This window comes from Sphaerodactylus townsendi, linkage group LG02, assembly GCF_021028975.2.
Source record: "Sphaerodactylus townsendi isolate TG3544 linkage group LG02, MPM_Stown_v2.3, whole genome shotgun sequence".
NCBI lineage: Eukaryota > Metazoa > Chordata > Lepidosauria > Squamata > Sphaerodactylidae > Sphaerodactylus > Sphaerodactylus townsendi.
Window position 1 is genome coordinate 36633611 of NC_059426.1, and position 23140 is coordinate 36656750.

A 23140-nucleotide genomic window follows, 5' to 3' on the forward strand; every position below is an offset into this window, starting at 1 on the left:
CACATTTCTGCGGGGCTGCGGACGCCCGCAGCTCCGCCTGTCTGTGTGAACGCTTTTTTTGGGATGCGTCGCAATTTGCGACGTCATCGCGTCGCTGCTTTTGGCCGTGCGGAAACGGCCATAAACAAGTTTGTAGTAATATGACTTTGGTGTGTCTTTTCTCAATTACGTGTGGGTGCAACATGTATCATTGATAAGAATTATCTGCCAATCCCTATTCTTTTCAAATAATGGCAAGCTGCAGGAAATAATGATGAATTTTAATTTTAATCTGTAGTGCAGATAATAGAATGGCCTGTAATGGAGTAATTGCTTTAGAGGTCTTAAAGATGGTTGAACCTAAGGCCAGGAGGCAACATCAGGGAAGACCTTGGCCTCTATGCCCTGTTGTAAAGCCCTCCAGAGTAACTGGCTGGACACTTGTGTGAGACAGGATACTGGGCTAGATAGACTACTGATCTGATCCAGCAGGGCTGTTCTTGGGTAAAGCCCTGCCTTAAATCATACAGGGGGCCCTCTTCCAAGATTGCGGGCCACTTTACAGCACCCTGGGATGGCAAAACTGCCAGTTTCCCTAGGAGTCTGTTCGCGATAAAGGTGCAGCTGCATTGCAGCCGCGCCGCCCTCACTCCCCCCCCAGCGGCGTGAAGCCGCTGTTTCCAAACCTCGCTCCCCAGCGAGGTTTTCTGGAGGCAGCGGCTGGAAGGCGCCATCCCCCCCTTCCCGATTGACGCACCTTCCCTGCGACCTTCCGGTGCATCGCCCAGGCCTGGGGACACGCCCCCTGCCCTGCAACTCTAGAGCTGTCGTGCAGGGCAGGGGGCGTGTCCCCTGGCCTGGGCGACGCGCCGGAAGGTCGCAGGGTAGGTACGTCGATCAGGCGACGGCGCACCGCTGCACCGTCTTCCCTGCCCCTACCGGGACTATTTGTGTGAACGGTCCCGGGGTGTGTGTGTCGGCGTTGTATACACCGACGCACCCCCCAGCGTGGCCGTGCGGAAACGGCCAGTGATTCAGCAAAAGGCTGGCTTGTCCTTTACTTTAGCAAATATGGAGCTGCCTTCAGATGTTTGTTGGCCATGTAATTTCTTTATAATGCGATTATGAAAATCTGGAGTTGTGAATGCAGTGAGAAAAAACTGTTGATAACGCTGTAAGTTTTATTAGGTGTGTACAAGCTTGCAGATGTGCCTAAGAAGCTTTCTGGATTGTGGCCACAATTAATTGAGTCGTTTAAAAGCCTTTCGCTGACGAGTAGCACAAAGCCATAGGTTTTTCTCTCAATATTTTGGAAGCACTGTAAGAGAAAACAGATAGCAACCAAGAGATAACTTTTACGTTGAGTGCTCCTCCATCCTCAGATGTATTTTGATGCCGCACCAAAGATAACCAAACAAAACCAATGCTGTTACACTGTTTTTAATATTTGCCGATCAGTTGCACCTGGATATCTTGTTGCAGCCTCTGGATTTTGCATCATAATCTTTCTTGGCTGTCACCGTTAGGGCTTTTGATAGAAACATACATGTTCAAACATATTCCTGACATCACGAAAGAAAGGATGTTTAAGAGTTCAAGGCTGAAGCTTGTTCAGGGTTGGCTTAAGGATATGCTCACCCAACGTTTTGAAATTCTTCAGCTGCTTCCCAATGCCAAGATGAGGTGTTTCTTCCTAATGATAATTACCCAGTTTTTCAGTATAATTATCTTTCTCAGGTCGGAGGTAAATTGTCATATCTTAATATTTCATATTTACAGTGCCGTCCACGTGGGGAGGGGGAAGAGCTGCGGATTGCACTAGCACCAGGCACTAACACCAGCGCTTCCGCACTTCAGGAACCTGCCCCGGCACTATTGGGGGCGTTCCAGGGAAGTTCCTGGGGGCAGAGCCGATTTTAGTCAGTTTCCAGGGGCTTTCAGTCTGGGAACGCCCCCTTCAGCTTTCAGAAACTCATGCCAACAACAAACAAAACCCCATATGTAGCCCATTGTAAAACAACAGTTAGTTTGAGACTTTTTCTGAGTTTCTGTTTTTTCTCGTCTTTTCTGTGCCTCCCCATTCATCAAAGACTGTTACACTGTATGCCGTGAACCTTCCTGCCCCCCTGGATTGGGCTGCCTGGGGTCCCAGGATATAAGTCAAAGAACAGGAACGTTGCTTTTAACAAATGAAACGTTTGGGTGTGGAATTATCTCTTGCAAAGGAATTGTAACCCTGTTGGATCAGACCACAATCCCTCAAGTCCAGCATCCTTTTCCCAACAGAGGCCAGAAGTGGGATGCCTCAAGAATGTCCACAAGCAGGTCGCATGGACAACAGAACTGACCAGCCAATCCTTTCCCAGCATCTGAAAAACAAATATAAAACAACTGAAAATAACACCCATAACGATGGTGCTTGCAGGAGCATTACAACAATAACAATAAAAAAGCAACAATATTAAAATAAGATGTAATGAAAAGGTTCAGTACAAGGAACCCCAAACGTGGTCATTACTGAGGCCAGCTGAGGAAGGGTCCTACCTGGCTCATTGGAAGTGCTCTTGTTTGGTCTTCAGATAACATTGATGTTTTAATTTATTTCATCTTTTTTCATGTAAGCGAAACTAAGAACACTTGCTGCAGAAACACTTGTGTTGAAAAGCAGTAAATACATTATCAATGAAACCGTGGTTACACAGTGTTCTTGATCATTAAGAAAGTAGATGACACATTTGCTTGTGTATCAATTCAAAGAATATTTATCCAAGCAGTGAGTGTTGGCCTATAGTACATCATGCATTGGGAACCCCGTCAGTTCACTAATACATAGTTCATAGCTCTTCTATAATATTGTATGCATTGTTGATCTCGGCTTCACTCTAATATTTGCTCACTCAAACAGTCTCAAATTGAAGTGGAGTGGACACCCTTAATGTCAACCCCTCATTTCATCTAACCTTTCCTCCCATTTACGCAGAGATTATAGCTTATTGGAGTTTCCTTGCATACATGAAGCCCAACCAGCCGAAAGTAATGGCATTAAAGGGTATGATTTAGATAAGCAGGATAGAAAACAAAGATGGAATATGAAATCTTCTGTATGCCTGTTTTGTCTCAAAATTGTGATTTATAGAATGGAAGATTGGTTTTTTTGAGCAGAAGACAGACATGAAAGAGACCGCAGTGTGATTTTACTGTTCCATGAAATTATAAATGAGTGGATTTGTTTTTCAATACATTGTTTAAATGGTTCACCTTGATTTGTTGGGTCATGGTCTTATGGAATTAGCTTTTTCATCTCCTGCTGGGAGAAGGCGGGCATCTTTGTTTCCATGAACAATATTCCTTTTTAATTTTATTGCTAGTTCATAAAAGCCTTCCCCTCTAATTGTTTGTTTCGTTGCTTGGTAAGAATGTAGGATAAACCAAGAACTGTTTCTATAACATTTTTGACTTGTTTTTCCATTGTTGTGCCTTACCAGATACTACATGTTACAGTCTCCCATGTTCCAGACATTTTCTTCGGTCTCATTTAGTGAAACATGATCATTACTACAGTCTTGCATTTTTTCCTCATTCAGATGCTTTTGATTCTCACACAAATGAACATCTGCAAAGCAGCTCCCTCCTTGCAACTTGTTTTGTTTCATTAAAATCTCTCATATTTTTAAGAAGGCAGTTATGTATTAATAACCACACCCTAACTGTTGTCTCTATTAGTGGCACTCGTTCCAGATGTATATAAGAACATAAGAACAAGCCAGCTGGATCAGACCAAAGTCCATCTAGTCCAGCTCTCTGCTACTCGCAGTGGCCCACCAGGTGCCTTTGGGAGCTCACATGTAGGATGTGAAAGCAATGGCCTTCTGCGGCTATTGCTCCCGAGCACCTGGACTGTTAAGGCATTTGCAATCTCAGATCAAGGATATCATCTCATACACTGAATAGCTGCTAAACTATTCATATAGCTAATAACTAATAGCTGCTAAACTATTCATGTTGGACTGCACATGCATCTTTGTAGGCTCTGAGGTTACTAAAAGTAGGGTATATTTCTCAGAGACTACAGCTAGCTACATCAAGTAATAATATTAGGAATTGAATGGATATCTGCAGATCGAAAAGCAAGTTTACCAGCCAAAAAGTGTACCACAGGATGTTTTTTTCTTAAGTGTATAGTTCTCCTATGCATTTGCTTAATCACAGAGAGTCATATGAACTTCAATATAACCCTAACTTCAGTTAGTCTTTAATAAAATTTTTATAACCTACCTTTCTCCATGGCTCAGGAAAGCATGGCTAGGATTGAAACTTAATGGCGGACTTATTTTGGAAAAGCTCTGCTGAATTCAGTGGGACTTGCTTCCAGGTAAATATAAATTTCTCTATATACGGATTTTCTCAGTATCTGCATTTCTATGCATTTTCCAAAGGTGTCGATGAAACTTTTAGCAGGATTAATAACAGCCGTATTAGCAAACAGGGCTGACTTCTCATAAGTGGGGAAAAGATGAATGAAAGTAAAATTATGCTGAATAACTCCTAAGGTTATTCTCTCTTGAACTGTTGCACATACAGAATGGTCATTCCACAGATCACCGTACTGTGCAAAAAGTCACTGTCAGATCTTGGGCATATTATGGAGTGGAATTTTTGATTTCTGTACCACCCTCCCCTGAAGGGCTCAGGGCAGTGCACAACAATATAATAATACAAAACATATAACAATAGTCATAACATCATCAACATCAGCAATAAACAGCAAATCAATAAACCATGAATAATATTTCAATATTAAACAGAACCACATGATAAATTAATTGAATAACTGAAGACTATGTCTTTTCTCATCACAGATTTGCAGGTGGGTTCTAATAAGTTTTGTAGAAAATGAAGAATTGTTTAAAGATGAAAAAAATAACATCCCAGAATTCCATAATAATACAGGGTAGAGTACCTCCTTTCAGAATTTTTCTTAATCCTGTAGTTCCTATAATTGGTACATAGTACCATAGTGATTAGTGATTTAAAATACCTACATTGTGTGTATGTGTGTGTGTGTGTGTGTGTGTGTGTGTATATATATATATATATATATATATAGAGAGAGAGAGAGAGAGAGAGAGAGAGAGAGAGAGAGAGAGAGAATGCTTGTATTTTTTTAAAAAAAATCTGAATACAGCATAGGGGAAAAAACTAAGGAACTTTGAGAGCCAAATAACACTATTCCTTGTCTGCTTTTACTTTTGTGTTTTAAGTTCACAATGCAACGTTTAGGACTGAGCAGCAAAATGTTTGCCTTTTCTTTTTCAGTTTATAAAATTATGAATGGGGTAGAGGAAATGGATAGAGGGGAAAAAACCTCCTATAATTCCAAGGGGCACCCAATGAGGTTGTCAGGAAGTAGGTCCACGACAGAAAAACTATGTTACTTAAGTAATTAAAGTGTAGCATTCACTGCCAGCAGACCCAGGCTAGATAGATTAATGGAGATGTCCATCAATGGCTATTACTTGTTATGATTAAAGAAAACTTCCAACTAGAGATGCAGTGAACCTCTGAAATACAGTCCTAGGAGACAGTATCAGAGGACGGTTCAGCCTTTGTCCTCTGTTCTTTGGCCCTCCAGGGAAACCAGTTGGCCACTGTGTAGAACAGGACGGACCACTAGTCTGATCCAGCCCAGCTCCTTGTGTTCCAAGTGAAAAGTTCTACTAAATCAGACCCTCATGTGCAAAGCTGTAGTAAAATTCTGATCTTTCTGAGTGTGTTTTTGTGGAGCACCATCATTCAAAGGTCATGTTTAACTTGGCAAATAACTGCAAGTCAATTTTTTGGCACTGTTCTTTTATTTATTTACTGTTAGTTGTCATGGTTCAGTTACATAGATAGCTGTTCTAAGAGCCAGATGGGGAACCTGTACAAAGATTTCCTCTGCTCCCCTGTCCATGCTACCCACACCCAAACCAAATAACACCGTGCCCCGCAGAGTACGCAAGGTCTCTGGAATCTGGTACTCTGAACCCTGGCCTGGGCAGGTCAAAGCATATAAGCACCAAGATTGATGACAGTATAGAAGTCTGTAAAATTAGAAGACTCGGCAGTGTAGTCGTCAGATTGTCGGACTGGGGCCAAGATAGGGGTCCAAAGCCCTACTCTATCATGGAAGCTTGCTGGGTGACTTTGGGCTAATCACACATTTTCAGCTTAACCTTCCACCTGGGATTTGTTGTGAGAATAAAACAGAAGAGAGAAGAACAATGCAAGTCATTTCAGGTCACCATTAGAGTGTGACAGCCTATGAACGAAGTAAATAAATTGTCCCAATCCACATAACCTACTCCCTAACAAGTTTTGCAGGATCGCACGCAGTTTCCCTCACGCCTTCCCAACTGTGTTTCAAACTACGCTTCATCTGTCATATATTTATATATAACAAAAGCAAATTGGCAACAAAAAATATATGAAAAAAATAGTATTAGCGTGTGATTTTAAGTGCCGTCGTTCGTCTTGTTTTTCTGGAATGTCCCGTTTGGGATTGGTCATCTTGAGCCTCACAGGCTGGCGAGGAATAAATCGAAATTAGGTCAACTTTTGTCTGTGTGTGTGTGTCTAGTTCGGGAAGGCCCTATTTACTTGTCGAAGAGCGCGGTTTGGCGCTGTAGTGGCGCTTTCGCAACGCCTGGGTGGCGGCATCGTATTACGGGCGATCATAAGACTTTTGGCACAAGGGTCTTGTCAAGAGTTTCTCCGCACGCAGATGCGCCCTCCCGCCGCCAGGGAGGCTTGCAGCCCCCCCCCCCCTTTTGCCCTCTGACGCGCAATGCGCCCGGGAGCGCCCGTTTTGCAAACTCGGAGCGCTGGGCTGTTGCACGTTTCCAGCGGTTGCTTGGCCCTAATGGTGGAGGGAGTAGACTGCTGACCCCCTTCCCGCGTAACCCCAACCCCGTTAGGTTAGGTGTGTGAAATCGTGCCGTGCGCAGAGGTGCCCTAGAGGGTTGCCCCTTCTTCGCTCTCCAGCGTCCCTCGCCATGTCTGACAATGCAGGGAGGGGAGTGACGCCGTCTTCCGACAGCCCTGTTGTACAGCAGCCTGAAAAGTGTTTCTTTCCTAAACTCTCTCCCCAAAAATGCCAGGCGGGAGAAAAAAAAGCCTTGCTGAGCCCCTCCACCCACCCCGCACTTCCTAATACACTACTCCTGCCTCCCCTCCAGAGCTCAGTGCTGCCGCCGCTGGCGCAACCGGAGCGCCTCTGCCTGAGTGCCTGGCTGCCCCGAGGAATGCGCGGTATGCAGGAGGCAGAAGCAACCATTCGCCGGGACGGGGAGGGGGGGACAGGAGCGGCCCACGTCCGCTGCAGCCGCAGAACCCCTCGCTTCGGAGAGCCGCAGCCACCCCGGGGGCGCGAGCGAGCGGCGCCGAGTGTTCGAGACGCGACAGCCTCCCTTCAGTCGGGCGGCGGGGAGGCGGTACGGTGCCCGCGCGGGGCTGCTCCCCCCTTTGGCCTCTCTGTCTGTCTGCCTGCCTCGCTCCTTTTCGCTGGGCGGTGGTTGAGGCTGCTAGGAGGTGGGCTCGGCTCTGCCGCGGAAAGTGGCCGCCCCTGCAAAGCAGGACGCGCCAGATCAATGAAGTGACTTTTTGCAGAGGGGTCGGCTGCGCTCAGCCCGGCTTGGGCGATCCCGGGCAGCAGCCGCCGCCGCCGCAGCAGCAGCAGAAGGAGGAGGGCAGACGCATTGCATTGCATTGCATGAGAGACCCAGCCAAGGGACCGGGCGGAGGCGGAGGCGGCGTCGCGCCAGCCAGCGGCAGGAGGGGAGCCCAGCCTCAGCAGCCGGGGAGGGAGAGGCGCGTCCCAGCGGCCGCCTCCCCGAATCGCGCTCCGGCCAAGTTGCCTGCGAAGTTGCCGCTTCCCGTCCGGAGAGGAAGCGCGGGCTTCGGCTGGGCGATGATTTTCCCCAGCAGCGGCAGCAGCAACTCTGCGGGCGGCAGCAGGGCGCCTTATCGGAAGCAGGTAAGAAAGCCCGAAGAAAGCTGCAATGTGTTGCGGGTGGGTGGGTGGGTGGGTGGGAGGGAGGGGGAGCGGGAAGAGGGAGGAGGGAGGTCTCGGGGAGAGGAGAGGGGTGGGGATTGTGGCGCTCGCCGAGGCTTGCTCTGGAGGAGTCGGCGAACTTTTTTCCCGGGGGTCTTGTAGACAACTACAAAAAGTGACTTCTTACTCTTGGGTGGTGGCGCTCGCTTGCCCCCCCCCCCCCCCAAGAGGAAAGAACGCCTTGCGCCCTTCTGTAGTGGATCGGGCGGGACGTTTGTACCTTGGGTCACTTTACCCGAGCAGATCTGCAGTGGGGTAGTTTGTCCGTTGACGGGCTGTGCAACAAGTTTTTTTTTCCTATCTTTTTTTTTTAATGCTTACTTGAGTTTGCGACGTGCGTTGGAAAGCGAAACTTTAGGCCTGTTTCCGTTCCCATCGAGACAGCCAGGAGGGAGGGGACACCTCCTAAACAACATTTAACACGGTTTTTTTAAAAAATGTTTGTCTCTGGCTTTGGTCTGTGCACCGGGAGAAACATTATTATTATTATTTTCATTTTAAATTGAAATTAGTTTTGGATAAATTACCCCCTGGTTTAGGAGAGTCCTGTTCCTTTTGCAGCGCTCTCCTCTCAAAGTTGTACTATAGGTACAAAGGAATAATCGGCATTAAATGTTTTGCTATGTAACTTTATTTCTTCTCTCTGTTGCCCTTCCCTCTGCGACAGTCTGCAAAGAAAGTATGATTCTAATAAATCTGATGATTCTGTTGTCTCAGCCTGATTTAATTATACCGAGAACAGGGACTGAGTAGGCCTTTTTCCTGGAATGGTTTTACTTAGTATTGTTGACTGTTTGCTTGCAGAAACGATTACTTTTGCCTTCAGAACTGCATATTACAAAATAAGTAACCCTTGTTCCCTGTGAGACTTTTGCCTGTCCCATAAATTTATTTTGTTACAAGATTTGGTTTTGTTCATTGAAAAAAATAATGCGCACCCTTCTCTATAGGCAATTTTTAAAAAAAGTTGGCTATCAAGATGAATCAGTTGGGAGAACTTAGAATTTTTCTTTATTGTGTATGAGAGAACCTGTGACTGTGATGAACCATTGACAGGAATGTGATCTCATCAACCCTGTCAAAATAGTAGTTCTAATATCCGCACGATACACAAGGTTTTTTTCCCCAATTTGTTACAGACAGGGGAATGCTTCTGTTAAAATGACAATTTCTCCTATTTTTTTTTTGCAAGTTTCAGGATTTTGAATGAATTTATTCCCTTAATTGCCCTCCCCCCTCTCTTGGAAGGGGGGAGGACTGGCCCGGTTCCTGGAACAGTTAGGATAGCACTGTTCTATGAATTGTATGTAAACAAATACTCTGGAACCTGGAAAAGGTAGTTAATTAAGCCAGGTACCTTTTTCGAGTCTCGTGCGTTGATTTTTGCCAGGAGCACCGCGGGGTGCTGATGATGAAAAAGGATGAAGCACCGAGGGCGAGCCTTTTACTGGAAGGGCTGTCTGTTTTGCATGCGGATGCGAGTCGGCCTGCTGGCCTGGAACATACCGATAAGATGCACTTCTTTTCACAGTGCACTCCTTGAATTCAAAGAGCTAAAAAGGCTGACTGAATCAGAAAAACAAACAGACTTCTCTTTCAATGGGGGGAGAGGAAAAAATGAATGTGTGGTCATTATGTGGTCCTAAGACTCTGGGTACCAAAGGTTCCCTTTATTGGCGTCAAGCCATTCTTTGGTGAAACACTTCCCACACAAGGGGGGCAGTTGAGTGTGCCTGCATTCTCGTCTCTGTAAAGCTTCTGTTCTGTTGACTTTAATTGGGGCAAACGAAGACCCTTGTTCCCGCAAAGTGCTTCTTATGATCTTATTTTTGACTTTAATGACTTGCAGAATAAAACATTTCATTAGTTATCTTGGCAAATACAAAAAAAACACTCATTTTATGCGCACACTGTAGTCCCCCCCCCCCCCCCGCAACTGTAACATGGTTTTCAGGATTTTGTTCTTTGCTAGCCTTTTGAGTTTTTAAAAGTTGAAAAGTACATTTAAAAAGAAATAATCCCCCTTTTTGCTATACTATTTATTTAAATTATGTATAGTTCATCTTTCTTACTGCGACTTCACGTAGATTATACAGAGTGAGACAAGACAGTCGACGAGATGGGACATTCAATAAACAGTGAAATAAAATTTGGATTGTAGAACGAACCAAAAGTCTACAAAATAGAACTGAAGCGTAAGTGTTAACATGACACATAGATGATGCAGGATTACACAGTTGGGTCTTTCCAACAGCAACATATATACACGAATACAGACCACAGTTCCCAGTAATTGGTCCAACTAACTTTGTGGCAGCTTTTGAATAGTGTTGCCCTATTGCCTGTGTAGAAAAGGCTTCTTGAATAATACAGGAGAATAGGAGCCTTCCTGACCTCCTCAGGAAGTCAATCCCAAAACATGGGGGCCACAACAGAGAAGGCATATGTACGGACACTTGTTGACGTTGCCAATTTCCAGGTTGCATTCTTTCCAAGGATTAAAAAATATTTGTTTGCAAGAAACTTTTTTAGGTTGTAAAATAAATGCGAAGTCAAAACTGTAAAGAAAGTTAATTCGGTTTCTAAAACATGGTAAACAAAGACTGTTGCGTACAGTTTGAAGGAGTGTTTTCAGATGCATTCTTAGTGTTTTTACACTGAAGATTGTGGTGGGGATGTCATAGATTATAGTGGTTGACAATTTGAACGCAGTGTGCCAGCCAAAGGAAAGACACGTTCTAACAGTTTCAGTGGAAAGGGATTCCTCTGTAATTCTGTGTTTGCAAATATGCCCATGTGCTTTCCATATGTGCAAGCACATATTGTTACTTAAATAACTTCATGTTACTAAGGAATGTGTTTTTACAATACTCTGAATGAACACTATGCTTTTCCATTTCTCTGCCAGTCAGCAACCTCCCTCCCCCCTTCAAAGAAGTAGGCGTTGCCTAGTCTTTTCTTATACTCTTAGAGTGCTGTGGTGAGTAGTGATCTTATAAGTCATCTGTTAAACAGGATTTTCCAGCATCAAGGATAGAAGACAGCATGCTGAAGTACTTTTCTTGGGTCCTAGTTAATTTAGACACTGTGAAGGATAGTGGTGACACAGCAGGTTCAAATACAATTGAGATATGTGCATCTTTTGCCTTTTTTACAGTTGGCTTTCATACTTGACTAGTAATTTTCCAAAGAACCTTAGTGATGTGTCTTTGAAAGTTCTTTAATTCATTCCAAGAGTTATTTAAAATAACATGGGCATTTTGCCTGTTATGAGGGCTGCATTAGAATCTCATTACAGTTTTCTTCCATCAAGGATACATTTGAGACAACTCTACTATCTGTTGGTACTGTTGCTTTACTGCTTATTTTGGGACTAGATCAGAACTGTTTCTGTGAGGCTGACACCATGGATTGGATGTTTGTTGTTGTTCAGTCAGTTTCCCTCATTTTTATAAGCTGTTCTATATAGAATTTGCCTGCGCAGGTTTTATGATCCCCAGCATAACCTTTTGGTGCTCAAAGGGGGACCACCCTTATTTCTCCCTTTTCCACCATTGTAAAAGCTGTTTGGTTACAACCCTTGTACAATGCTAGTATGCTTCTGCCAGGAAAAAATGTTGGATATACATCTAAAAAAGCAAATATAGGCTCATTCTGCACATACAGAATAATGCACTTTCAAACTGCTTTCAGTGCTCTTTAAAGCTGTGCGGAATAGCAAAATCCACTTGCAAACAGTTGTGAAAGTGGTTTGAAAACGCATTCTTTTGCGTGTGCGGAAGGGGCCTAAGAGTGTCCTTGCAAGCAAGGCAAATGCTGTGTTCCATGTGGAATCTTTTCATGTGAATGCTGAAAGTCGCTTCTCAACTGATTCAGGTGCACAGGTTGCATATGAATTTATTTATTTAAAACATTTATTAGTCACTGCTCTTTATGGTGTTCAAGGCAGCTTAAACCATTGATAGTAGAATACATTAAAAACCAAAATTGGTTGATTAGTAGCTGTTGTAATTGCTGTAAGATGGGGGGGGGGTCATACACTCCTGAGAGCTGGCACTGGCTGCCGTTTCCAAACGCTCTTCAAGGGTAGTCCCAAGTAGACTTCATTGCAGTAGTCCTATCTAGATGAAGCCAAGGCATTGATCATTGTTGCTAGATCTGACTGACCTAGGAACGGACCCAGCTGGTGTAGCAGCCAAAGCTGGGCAAAAGCACTCCAAACCACCACGGCCACTTGGTTTTCTGAGATGACAGATATCATGAGTACCAATACTAAACTGTGAACCTGAATTGCAGAATCTGGAAATATAAAAGTGTGGCTTTCAGTGCTACCTTGAAAACAGCTGAAGGCTCATTGTCATGTCATTATTGCAGTCCCGCATGAAAACTGCACAGGGAAAGGCTGTAATGTGGAATTAGATTACCAAGCTTCTAGAACAGTGGTGGCAAACCTTTGGCACTCCAGATGTTATGGACTACAATTCCCATCAGCCCCTGCCAACATGGCCAATTGGCCATGCTGGCAGGGGCTGATGGGAATTGTAGTCCATAACACCTGGAGTGCCAAAGGTTCGCCACCACAGTTCTAGAAAGTTGTAAGCTCTTGAGGAGTGCTCTCCTTCCTCTGTCTTGAGCTGAGATTTTCCCGCCAAAACAGTCACTTGATGGAGGCAGGGAATGCTCTTTTCTCTCAGTTCTCACTCTGCAATTGTAAAGTGAGGACGTTCTTATTGGTTACCATTTTCATTGCTATGGAGAGGAATTTCGAGGGGATGGCTCTCTTTAAATATGTCATAAATATAATACCAAGATAGCACAAAGCAGCGAACATGGTGAGTTCCTCTTCTGTTTGGGTGAGGATCATGTTGTGGAAACTTACCAGGCTTTTTGCCTGCTAATTTCTAAGGCCAGGCCAGAAAGGGCTTTGTGCCTTAAGGCCTCACTGTGGGAAAAAAATCTCTTAAAGTCTTTGACCCACTGTCTAAAAAAAACCCTAAGAGTTTTTATGCACTTTCTGTGTCTTCCATTCCCTCAAATCGCCCCAGTCCACTTCAGTGTTGACAGTGGTTGAAAGAGATTCTTCCAAACCCTCACAAAAAATGTCTGGAAAAAGTTTTAAGAACGTGGAGGCACCATCGATCATGACACCAGAATCCCTTGCACCAGAAATAGACTGCTACCATCTCAGTGTTGCCTTGACGTCAGATGCCTCCTCCATTGATCCCTCCTGTTTCCTTTCTTCGGTGCCATTCGTCTCCATCCACTTGACACCGAGATACATCTCCTCAGCATCGATCAACACCTCCTTGATGATGAGAAACAGTATCTCCTTGACGCCAGGAAACAACATCTCCTCAATGCCAGTCTTCACCTTGAAACTTGGGACTCTCCCCTCAGTGCTGAGCATCAATCTGTTCAGAATCAGTCTCCAACACTGGAACCACACATTCTTACTGGGCCTACTTGGGCTTCAGTGTCTACCTTTGGCAGATGCCCATTGGTGCATTACTCCAGGACACATCATTTCAATCACCCCAGACATTCTTCACCGTCTAGGAGGAGATTGTCTTCATCACACTTCTCTGATGGAATCTGAGGTCTGTAATACCTGTGCACGGAAAGATCTTGTGCAGTTTCTTCAATTCACCAGAACTTTTATTCAAGGTGCACTGTGGCAATCTCCTTGGGACTGTTGTTCTGGAATGCATATACCCCCCCCCCATTATCCTCCACAACCCAGAGCTTCTAGGAAATAGGCTTTGTTTACTGTAGTCAAGCTTTCCACATCTCATTTTTCACCTGAACATGAGGATCTGTCTGATATCTAGTTTGTTAGAGAGTCAGACTGTACATCCCAATCCTCCCTTGTGAATGCTGTAGGGGATCCTTCTCCTGTTTCCCCAACTGATGATTTGAAAGTTCAGAACAATAGATCTGTATGGCAAAGGCCTTGGGGGTACCTTATGACCGGACTGGTCCTAGGTCAGCCAGTCCTATTACAGGTGTTCTGTATGGTCCAGATACTGACTCTGCAGCCTTGCCTTTAGTTCATGGTATCAGCGATATCACTGAGACCATGTGGGCCACGTCATCTTCCAGCAGGCTTGTACCAAGAAGGTAGAGGACCTCTACAAAATCAACGATCAAGGTTCTGAATTTCTCTTCCACCATCCTGTCTCCAATTCCACTGTGGCAGAAGTGCTGCTTTCAGGCTATAAAGGAGGCACTTTGCATTTAACAAGGAAGAGAGAAAGCTGGATGGTCTGGGAGAAAAGATTGTCATGCAGAGCTCTGGGCCTGAGGGTCTCTAACTTCATGGCCCTAATGGGATGTTACCAAATGTTTTTATGGGACTGCTTGTCTCCATGTATTGACAATATGCCAGAGGACAAAAGACTTGTTTGTAAAGGGTCCAACTTGGAAAGCAGCAACCCCACCATAAGGCAAATGCTGCCATTAGGGCCAAGGCTTCTGCTTTGGTCCTGCTACACCCAAATACCAAAACCAGGATTGATGAACTTTCATTCAAAGGCAAAACCTTATTTAGTGAACAGACAGATGTATTGTCAGACAAAATGAGGAAAAATAAGCTAACAACCAATCCTCAGGCATTATTGCCCAGTCATCTACTTCATACAAATAAAGGTGTTTTCCTCGACAAACAGCATAGTAGGCCAATAAATACTATCATTCCTAGCACCAGTAATACTTTCCCCAAAATCAGGGCAAGTGGTCTCCACAAAGGCAGAAGAGCACAAAAATTCCCCAAAAGACCAGTCACTGAGGAGAAATCACTTCCATGACTAGAGCATGATAGGTGGTTCTTAGACAGGCTGTCTAAAAAACGCCTCTAACCATTGTTGGGTTCTTCATACTGTAAGGTTTGGTTATTGGTTACATTTCAAAACCTGGCCTCGTTGGCTGCTTCCACCTCTTCCACATACCTCTGCTGCGCCTCTTTTGAACTTGGAGGTTGCAAAATTGCTGGGTAAGGAAACTGTCCACATCTATTCCTGGTATTTCCTTACTGATCAAAAGAAGGGAGAAGAGACCTGTTTTGAATTTAAGACAAATAAACACCTCGAAGTGCCTAGATTCAGAATGATATCACTCGCTGACATTCTCCCCTTACTGTCACAACATTGTTGGTATGCAGTTCCAGGACACATATTTCCATCCGTGAGTCACACAGAAAGTTTTTAAGGTTAGAATGTGAAGGAAATTACTATGAGTATACCGTTTACCATTTGGTTTAGCAACACCTCCATGGTTTTTTACCAATGGTGTTTCAGCCATGGTGGTTTGCGTGAGGGTGAAGGGCTGTTCTACCTATCCTTACCTTGATTATTGGCTTTCGTGGGTTCCACCTTCTAGTTGTTGCAGCCCAATTTGGACTTAGCCATAGATATTTTGAAGAGACTGGGGTTTGTAATCAACTTAAAAGTCCCAGTTGCACCCCACATTCCATTTAATTAATTGAGGCAGTTCTGGTTTCTACCAAGATAAGGCGCTGCTACCATTCCCCTGGGTGTGGGCCATTCAAAAATCAGTTTCTTAGTTTTCCAAACAGAGATACTGGAAAGCAATCTGCATCCAAAAATTGCTTTTGACATCTACCCCAGCTGTGATTCCTCATGCTAGGCTTCACATGCAGATTTTTGCAAAATTGTTTTATTAAGAATTTATTAAGAATTAAGAATTGAACTTCGATTTACAGTGGTATAGGCTGCCCAAAATTGTTATTAGCCCGCTCACATGGTGGAACAGTGGTGGCAGTCTGTTCCAGGGTATTGAACTGACCACACTCCCTCATGATCTGGTGATTTTGACAATTGCATCGCTGAGTAGTTGGGGTGTGCAGTGTGGCAGCTCTATGCTTCAGGGGAAATGGTCTCAATCCGAATCTATGGCAGATTTTTGCATGGGCCAAAAACAGTGGTGTGAAAATGGTGTGAAATGGTTTAAAACGGTGTAAAAGGGTTTATACCATTTTCACACCGTTTTCACACAGCTGTTTTTGGCCCATGCGGAATCTACCTGAATTGCATATAAAAGCACTGGAGCTTGGAAACATTAGACACACTCTCCCGTCTCTTTCAGTCGTTGTCACAGGGAAATTATTGTTGATTGCCACGGCCAGCATGTCAGTAAAAGTGTGTGTCAACAAGCAAGGAAGCACAGGCTCCCTTCCTCTAGAAGTAATCTGACTGTGGCAAGAGGCTATTCATTGCAACATCTCCTTACTTGCCTTACCCTTAGCATTAGAGGACAACACCACTACAGATCCACTGAAAAGAGACATCATCTCATGTCATGACCGATTTCTCAATCCCAATTATCTACCCCCATCATTATCAAGATCTGGGGGTATCCCTAAATACACCTTTTTGCCACAAAGGATAATGCAAAATGCAGCTGGTTCTGTTCTAGAGCTGCAATGGACAGGGACTCAGTGGGGGATGTTTTCCAGTTTCAGTGGCTGAAGTGCCTGTTCTTTGCTTTTCCTCCCTTCCCCCTACTACATAGAGTGCTAGGGGAGCTCAAAACATGTGGGACGGCATGCATTCTCGCAGCCCCCTACTGGCCAAGGAGGTTTTGGTTCCCCTCTTTGTGGCAGCCAGCAAGGAACAGTGTCATTCACTTGCCACAGCAGCACAACTTGATCAGCCTGGGTCGCACATTTCACCACAGCCTATAGTCGTTGCATTTAACCACTTGGTTGATCCTTCCATAGGTTTCTGGCCTGACAAGATTTCCCACATTTTAGAGGCATCTCGTAAATCCTTAGCTCAAAAATACTACTCAGTTATACCCCAGGTTAATCCACCTGCTCCTTGGAGTTTATTGTTGGTATTAGCCCAGCTTATACATACACTGTTCAAGCCCTTAGCCACTTGTGATTTGTCTTTTTTTATCATTCAAGATGACATTTTTGGTTGCAGAAAACTCAGCTAAAAAAGTGGGGAAAGTTAATGCTTTGAGGCACAACAATCCCTTCTCTAAATATCCAGATAAATTTGTGCTACATACCAGCACGGAGTTTTGTCCAAAGGTAATATCCATTTTCTATGTGTCCCAGGACATCATAGTTACAGTGTTTTCCCCAAACCCTCTGTCCTCAGCAGAGCAAGCATTACGCACACTCAATGTTCAAAGGGCAGTTCTTTTTTTATTTGCATTGCACAGCATCCTTCAAAAAAGACAATAACTTGTCCCTTTGTTTTAAAGGTCCAAACAAGGGCAATTAAGCAACTTCTCAAACAATTTCCAGGTTGGGGTTATCTTCACTTTCAAACTGTCTTGCCCACTCCAGGTTAAAGTGAATTCTACTAGGGCTCAAGCCTTGTCAGCTGCATTTCTGGGCAGCATTGACCTTTAGGACATCTGTAACATGGCTACTTAGTTGACTCTGTTGACATTCTAGAATCACTACTCTGTAGATGTAGACTCCGGAAGGGATGTGGCTGTGGGAAATCAGCATTATAGTCATTGGCCCTTTCCCCACTCACCATTTGCTGCGTGCTACTCTGGCCGAGTAGCGCGGGGCCCAACTGCACTCCCCACTACAGGGGCGGCAACAATGCAGCCGCCCCGACTCTGCTGTTCTTGCGCCCCCTCAGCGCGGGTAATTCTGGCGCTGCTCAAAACAGCGCCTTTCGATGACCCCAGGCAGAGCGCGGGGCAGTGGGGAAGCCCGGGGAACATGACCCTCGCGCTAAAAAGGTCCTGGACCAGACAAAACCGACGTCATTTTAAAAGTCGGGAAACGGCCATCGTTTCACTGACTGGCTTGCACTCACCTCCTGATTAAGTGTGCCTTCTGATCTTCTATATCTGTGGTGGCGAACCTTTGGAACTCCAGATGGTATGGACTACAATTCCCATCAGCCCCTGCCAGTGTGGCCAATTGGCCATGCTGGAAGGGGCTGATGGGAATTGTAGTCCATAACATCTGGAGTTCCAAAGGTTCGCCACCACTGTCCTATATGGAACTGTACAGAAGACACCATGACGAAAAGCATTGCACTTACCTGTAACTTGCTCATTGAGTGTCTTCTGTGCAGGCAAGCATCCCTCTCCCTGTTGTGGGCATAATTCACTTGGGCTTCACACTGGTGAAGGGAGAGCTGAGGGGGAGGTGCATTTAACCATCTCCGTCATGTGACCACTTGGGTGGGAAAGTGTAGGCTTGAGACAGAAGGCACAGGAGTATTCCTGCAGAGCTAAAAACCTTCTAGATAGTACTGGTTGTGGTGGGTTTTCTGGGCTGTGTGGCCGTGGTCTGGTGGATCTTGTTTCTAGCGTTTCACCTGCATCTGTGGCTGGCATCTTCAGAGGTGTATCACAGAGGGAAGTCTGTTGCACACTGTCCAGTGTGTAAGACCACTTCTAGATAGTAGTCTAACTTTGTGGCTGGCTGCGTTGGCGCAGTTCTTGTGTGTGTCTCAATGAACAACGGTTACGAGCGAGTGCAACATTTTTTCCTCAATCCTTTTTAGATGCATTCTTTCTATAGAGCTGTAGGAGGAGTTTGATTACACACTGAGGTTTCACTTATCTAGTTTTTCCTTAACAAGAAGCCCTGTGAGTACCACATGGTTGGCCAACAATGGGTTTCCTTGTCCCATACTTCTTAAGACTCTGAGTTGTTACAAGACAGTGGGAAGCAATCTATATTCTCCCTTCCACCGGCAGCTTTTGCCAACTCAGAGCCATTCTTGCTGCATATTGTTTCATTTTGATGAGTGTAATGTTCATCTCACCAGTGTAAGTAGATTTACATAGTTCGCTGCTTTCAAGCAGATTAACTGGGCGTAGCTGCATGTGAGGAATTTAACACTGATTGAGTGCTTGGCCTTGTTTAGAGGCTGACATACAAAGCTGTTGATTAATCTTTGCATGCAGATCTGTTCACAGTGGGGCCTGTGCCATGCGCTTTGGATTTTGCCCAAAAAAAGTCCAGAAGCTCTCATACATTGAGGTATAGAAAATAACCTATTTTGGGATTCTTCTAAATAAGTATGTACTTCGTTTCTCAGACTTTTGAGCTCACATTAAAACATCACATCTGTTCATTCTTACCCTAGTAAAGCCCTCCACCCTGCTGTTTCTCTGACGAGTGTAGATTTGTTCTTGGATCCTTTTCTGAACCACGTTTAGCTCCAGAATGGTATAATTTTGAAACAAATCTCTATTAGACAAGGCAGAACAAACCACATTGTAATACATTTTGGCATGATAACTTGTGGGGGAAATGGTACCCGCATCCTCACATGGATCCTGAAAAAACATCCCACTGGATCTGCAGAATCATGCAAAACATTTTTTGGGGGGGGAGGATGATCTTCTTAGCATTGAGTCCGCAACTTATTTTCTTAGGAATATTTCCACTGAAAGTGGAACTTCTCTGGAGCAAGTGTTTCTACAGACTTCATCAGTTTCCTCAAATGAAAGTAACTCCAGGAAAAAAGTGTCAGTAAGAATTGTCTGTGGCAACTTATTGGTGCATTTGTTTTGTTGCATAACATAATTAGGTACATGCAGTGGCCAGTTATAGTTTCCCAGTATCCGTGTAATCTACGTGCTTTTACTTAGCTACCGGTACAAGTTTTAGTAATGGATTTGTATCCTGCTTTTCTTTCTTAAAGGCCTTGTGCGAAAAGTACATTACCCATTAAAACAATTCCAGCAGCTAAAACCACATAAAATGCACCACTCAGGAAACAGTTCACACCTACAGAACCATCACTCTCCATATTTGGAAATAAACAATAACACCTTTTTGCCAAGAGAATTCAATAGCTCCGCTTAAAAATATGTGTTGCGAGATATTTCTCCCCCCTATATAATTAAATTGCCTTCCTTATAGCTATAGGGAGATGGTTCAGTACAGTAGATGCCGCCCAGCCCACAAAACTGTTTCATTTCTTGCCATCATTCATTTTATTTGATAGCAAAAAGCAATCTAGGCAAGGGGCTTTGTGGAAAATTGATTCTTCAAGTATAAAGTGTTCTCTGTTTAGACAATTGTGTAATTTTTGAAGTAGTTGGACTCTTGGTTTTTATTTTCCATTCTGAAGACCAGAACTAAACTATTGTTTCATGGCTGTGTAAATTGGACATATAAAATTGCCTTTTACTGATGCAGGCTTTTTGATCATCTAGTATAGGATTATCTTCTCTGGCAGTGATTGTCCAAGGTCTCCATTAGCAGTATTGTAAGAGAGCCTGTTAACTCAATGGTCTTTACTACTTCAACACTCTGGATCTCTGCATTCATAGGATAGGAAGTCATGTGACAAAAAGGGGAGCCAGAGTTATGACATCATTTATTTATTTTTATTTATTTATAATGAGATTTATAAGCCGCCTCACCCCCGAAGGGCTCGAGGCGGCTCACAGAATGGCTGCACATTCAATAACAATCAATAAAACCTATCAAGTACAAGAGTGCAGCTTAATTCATTAAAACGTAAAACTTTAAAACTTAAAAGCGATTTCAATTACATACTGGTTAAAATATCAGAGCGCCCGGACTAGAGGCCAATGGAGGGAGGGGATAGGTCATTAAGATGGAAACCAAGGACCCCGGAAGCCAGATAGGAAACGGCAGCTTCGAAGTGGGGGGTGGTAAGACCGCGGCCAGCCCCCCCAAAGCCCCGGTGGAATAGCTTTCGGTCTTGCTTACAGGCCCTCGCGGAAGGAACTCACCAAGGTCCCGCAGGGCCCGGTCAGGTTCGGAGGCCAGAGCATTCCACCAGGCGGGGGCCAGGAGGCAGTAAAAGGCCCCTGGCCGAATTAGAGGAGCCAGCAGCACCGCTCGCGGGGGCCAGGGATCTCCAGCAGCTCTGCCGCCGCCGAACGTAGCGGCCTGTTTGGGACATAAGGGGTGATGCGGTCCCGTAGGTATGAGGGCCCCATGCCGCGTAAGGCCTTAAAGGTCATTACCAACACCTTGAAAACGATCCGGAACTCCACTGTAATCAGTGTAATAATCTGAATTATAGGCAGACTAACTATGCAATCCTAAAAAGAGTTAAGCCCTAAGAATATTGACTTCAGTGGTCTTGAAAATGAGAAATGCAAGCAGGTCATCTGCAGGTGGATCTTCAGTAAATTTACAAGCCCCTTGTCAGAACCACGGAGGAATTTTCTACACCACTGAATTTACTTATAAAGGCAGACTGGTATGTTACATTACAGAGGCCCTCCCAAACTGGCATATGTAGAGGAGTGCTCACACTTCAGCTATAAAACTTTAGAAGTGCTTTTTGTGAGGCTCACAATCTTCACGTTGAATCTTCATGCCTGTGATCAGATATTACTGATAACATCTAGCAGTAGGATGGGTAGATTGCGCTGTTGTGATGACAATATTCACAGTAAGTACATAAATATGTTACAGCTGAATATGGGTTCCTCACTTCTTTTCTTGAAAGAGTGTGCATGCCCTGCATTACAGATGTTTGTACACTTGCCTTGCCTTATGGGTGCTTAGCTATACATCATACTTTTGAGTTACTGTTTCCTTTGAAAATGCTCCATATTTCAGTTAGGTGCTAATCTAGCATAATGTTCTAGCAGGAGTACTCTGTTCTGTGAATACCTGCCAAACATCTCAGCCTTTTTATTTCATGACCACTTGTGACGTTATTTTATTCATATGCATATCATAAAGCCAAGATGGGCGTAGGTATACATAGAGATGCTGGCATTTGACTGGCCAGTTTTCAAAGTTATGCCAAATATAGGAGTGAAATGCATATATGCCACAGGAGCCTTCAGTATGTATGTTCACAGTAGGTTGAGGAAGAAGGAAAGCAATACTGGCATAATTCAATGGTGTGGAATCTGTATCTCATATCCAGGTGACCAAGGGAGGTTAAGAGCAGTGAACTGCAATCTGGAGAACCAGGTTTGATTCCCCACTCCTCCACATGAATGGCGGACTCTTACCTGGTGAATGTGTTTCCCCATTCCTACACATGAAGCATGCTGGGTGACCTTGGGATAGTCACAGTTCTCTGAGAACTCTCTCGCCCCATCTACCTCACAAAGTATCTGTCGTGGGGAGAGGAAGGGAAGGTGTTTGTAAATCGCTTTGAGACGCCTTGAGAAAAGCGGGGTATAAAATCCAAACTCTTCCTCTTACTGTAGCCTTCTACAAGGGGTTTTATACTGTAATTGTAAGAGGAATAACCTCCTTCTAAACCTCTTGACTTCAGTGAAATTAGATTGTAACTCTGAGAGTTCATACAACAAAATACTATAGATGCTCTTAGTAGCTCTTTGTTTTTTTCTGTATGCATGTCTGGAAGAATAAGTGAAGATTAAGGGTCAGTGTCACACAGCATTCTTGTTAGCCCAGGCTAACTTTATCTTAGAAGCTAAGCAGAATCAGTTAATATTTGCATGGAAGACCGCCAGGGAACTTCAGGGTCACTACACAGAGGTAGGCAACCACTTGTGAATGTCTCTTACCTTGAAAACCTTATGGGGTTGCCATAAGTCAGGTGTGAGTTGACACCATTTCCACTACCACCATCATACAGCAGAGTATTATAATTTAAAGCCTTTCATGACCTCAGAATCACATTTGAAGGATCATCTCCTTCTGTATGCTCCTACGTGCCACCTGAAGTCATCAGGCAGCCGTTTGTTGGCTATCCTTGCCTGTATTTATGTTGTAAACCGCCCTGAGCCCTTTGGGGGAGGGCGGTATAAAAGTGGAATGAATGAATGAATGAATGAATGAATAAATAAATAAATAAATAAATAAATATCCCACCACTTAAGTTGGCCCATCTGGCATCAGTCAGAGACTTGGTCTTTTGTATCTTGCCCTTGCTATATGGAATGGGTGCCTTGGAGATCTGGAGGAGGCACTACAAGACTGGCTTGCTTGTTGTGGCTTTCAAGGGGATTTGAACAGCAGACACCTTTTATGGTGGGGAGATTTGGATTAATGTTTGTATCTATTGTTGTAAACTGCCTTGAACCATGAGGAAAGGGGTGATATAAATGTTTTGATGAATAAATAAAATAACTAGTGGCAAAACAAGTGCTAGA

The 23140-nt window shown here is 44.2% G+C and overlaps 1 protein-coding gene across 4 annotated transcripts in view; it reads left to right on the forward strand.

The window, feature by feature from the left end:
* Positions 1–23140, forward strand: part of RBMS1 (RNA binding motif single stranded interacting protein 1) — a 180146-nt gene that overhangs the window by 60036 nt on the left and 96970 nt on the right. The window contains exon 1 of one of the 4 annotated variants that reach the window (XM_048484130.1): positions 7227–7993. The exons of 2 other annotated variants lie outside the window; for them this stretch is intronic. In XM_048484130.1, the coding sequence (XP_048340087.1) occupies positions 7730–7993 (264 nt within the window). In that variant the 5' untranslated portion in view covers positions 7227–7729. Of the gene's footprint in view, positions 1–7226; positions 7994–23140 lie in introns of those variants that run through there. One more of the 4 variants, XM_048484128.1, reaches the window with a different exon arrangement.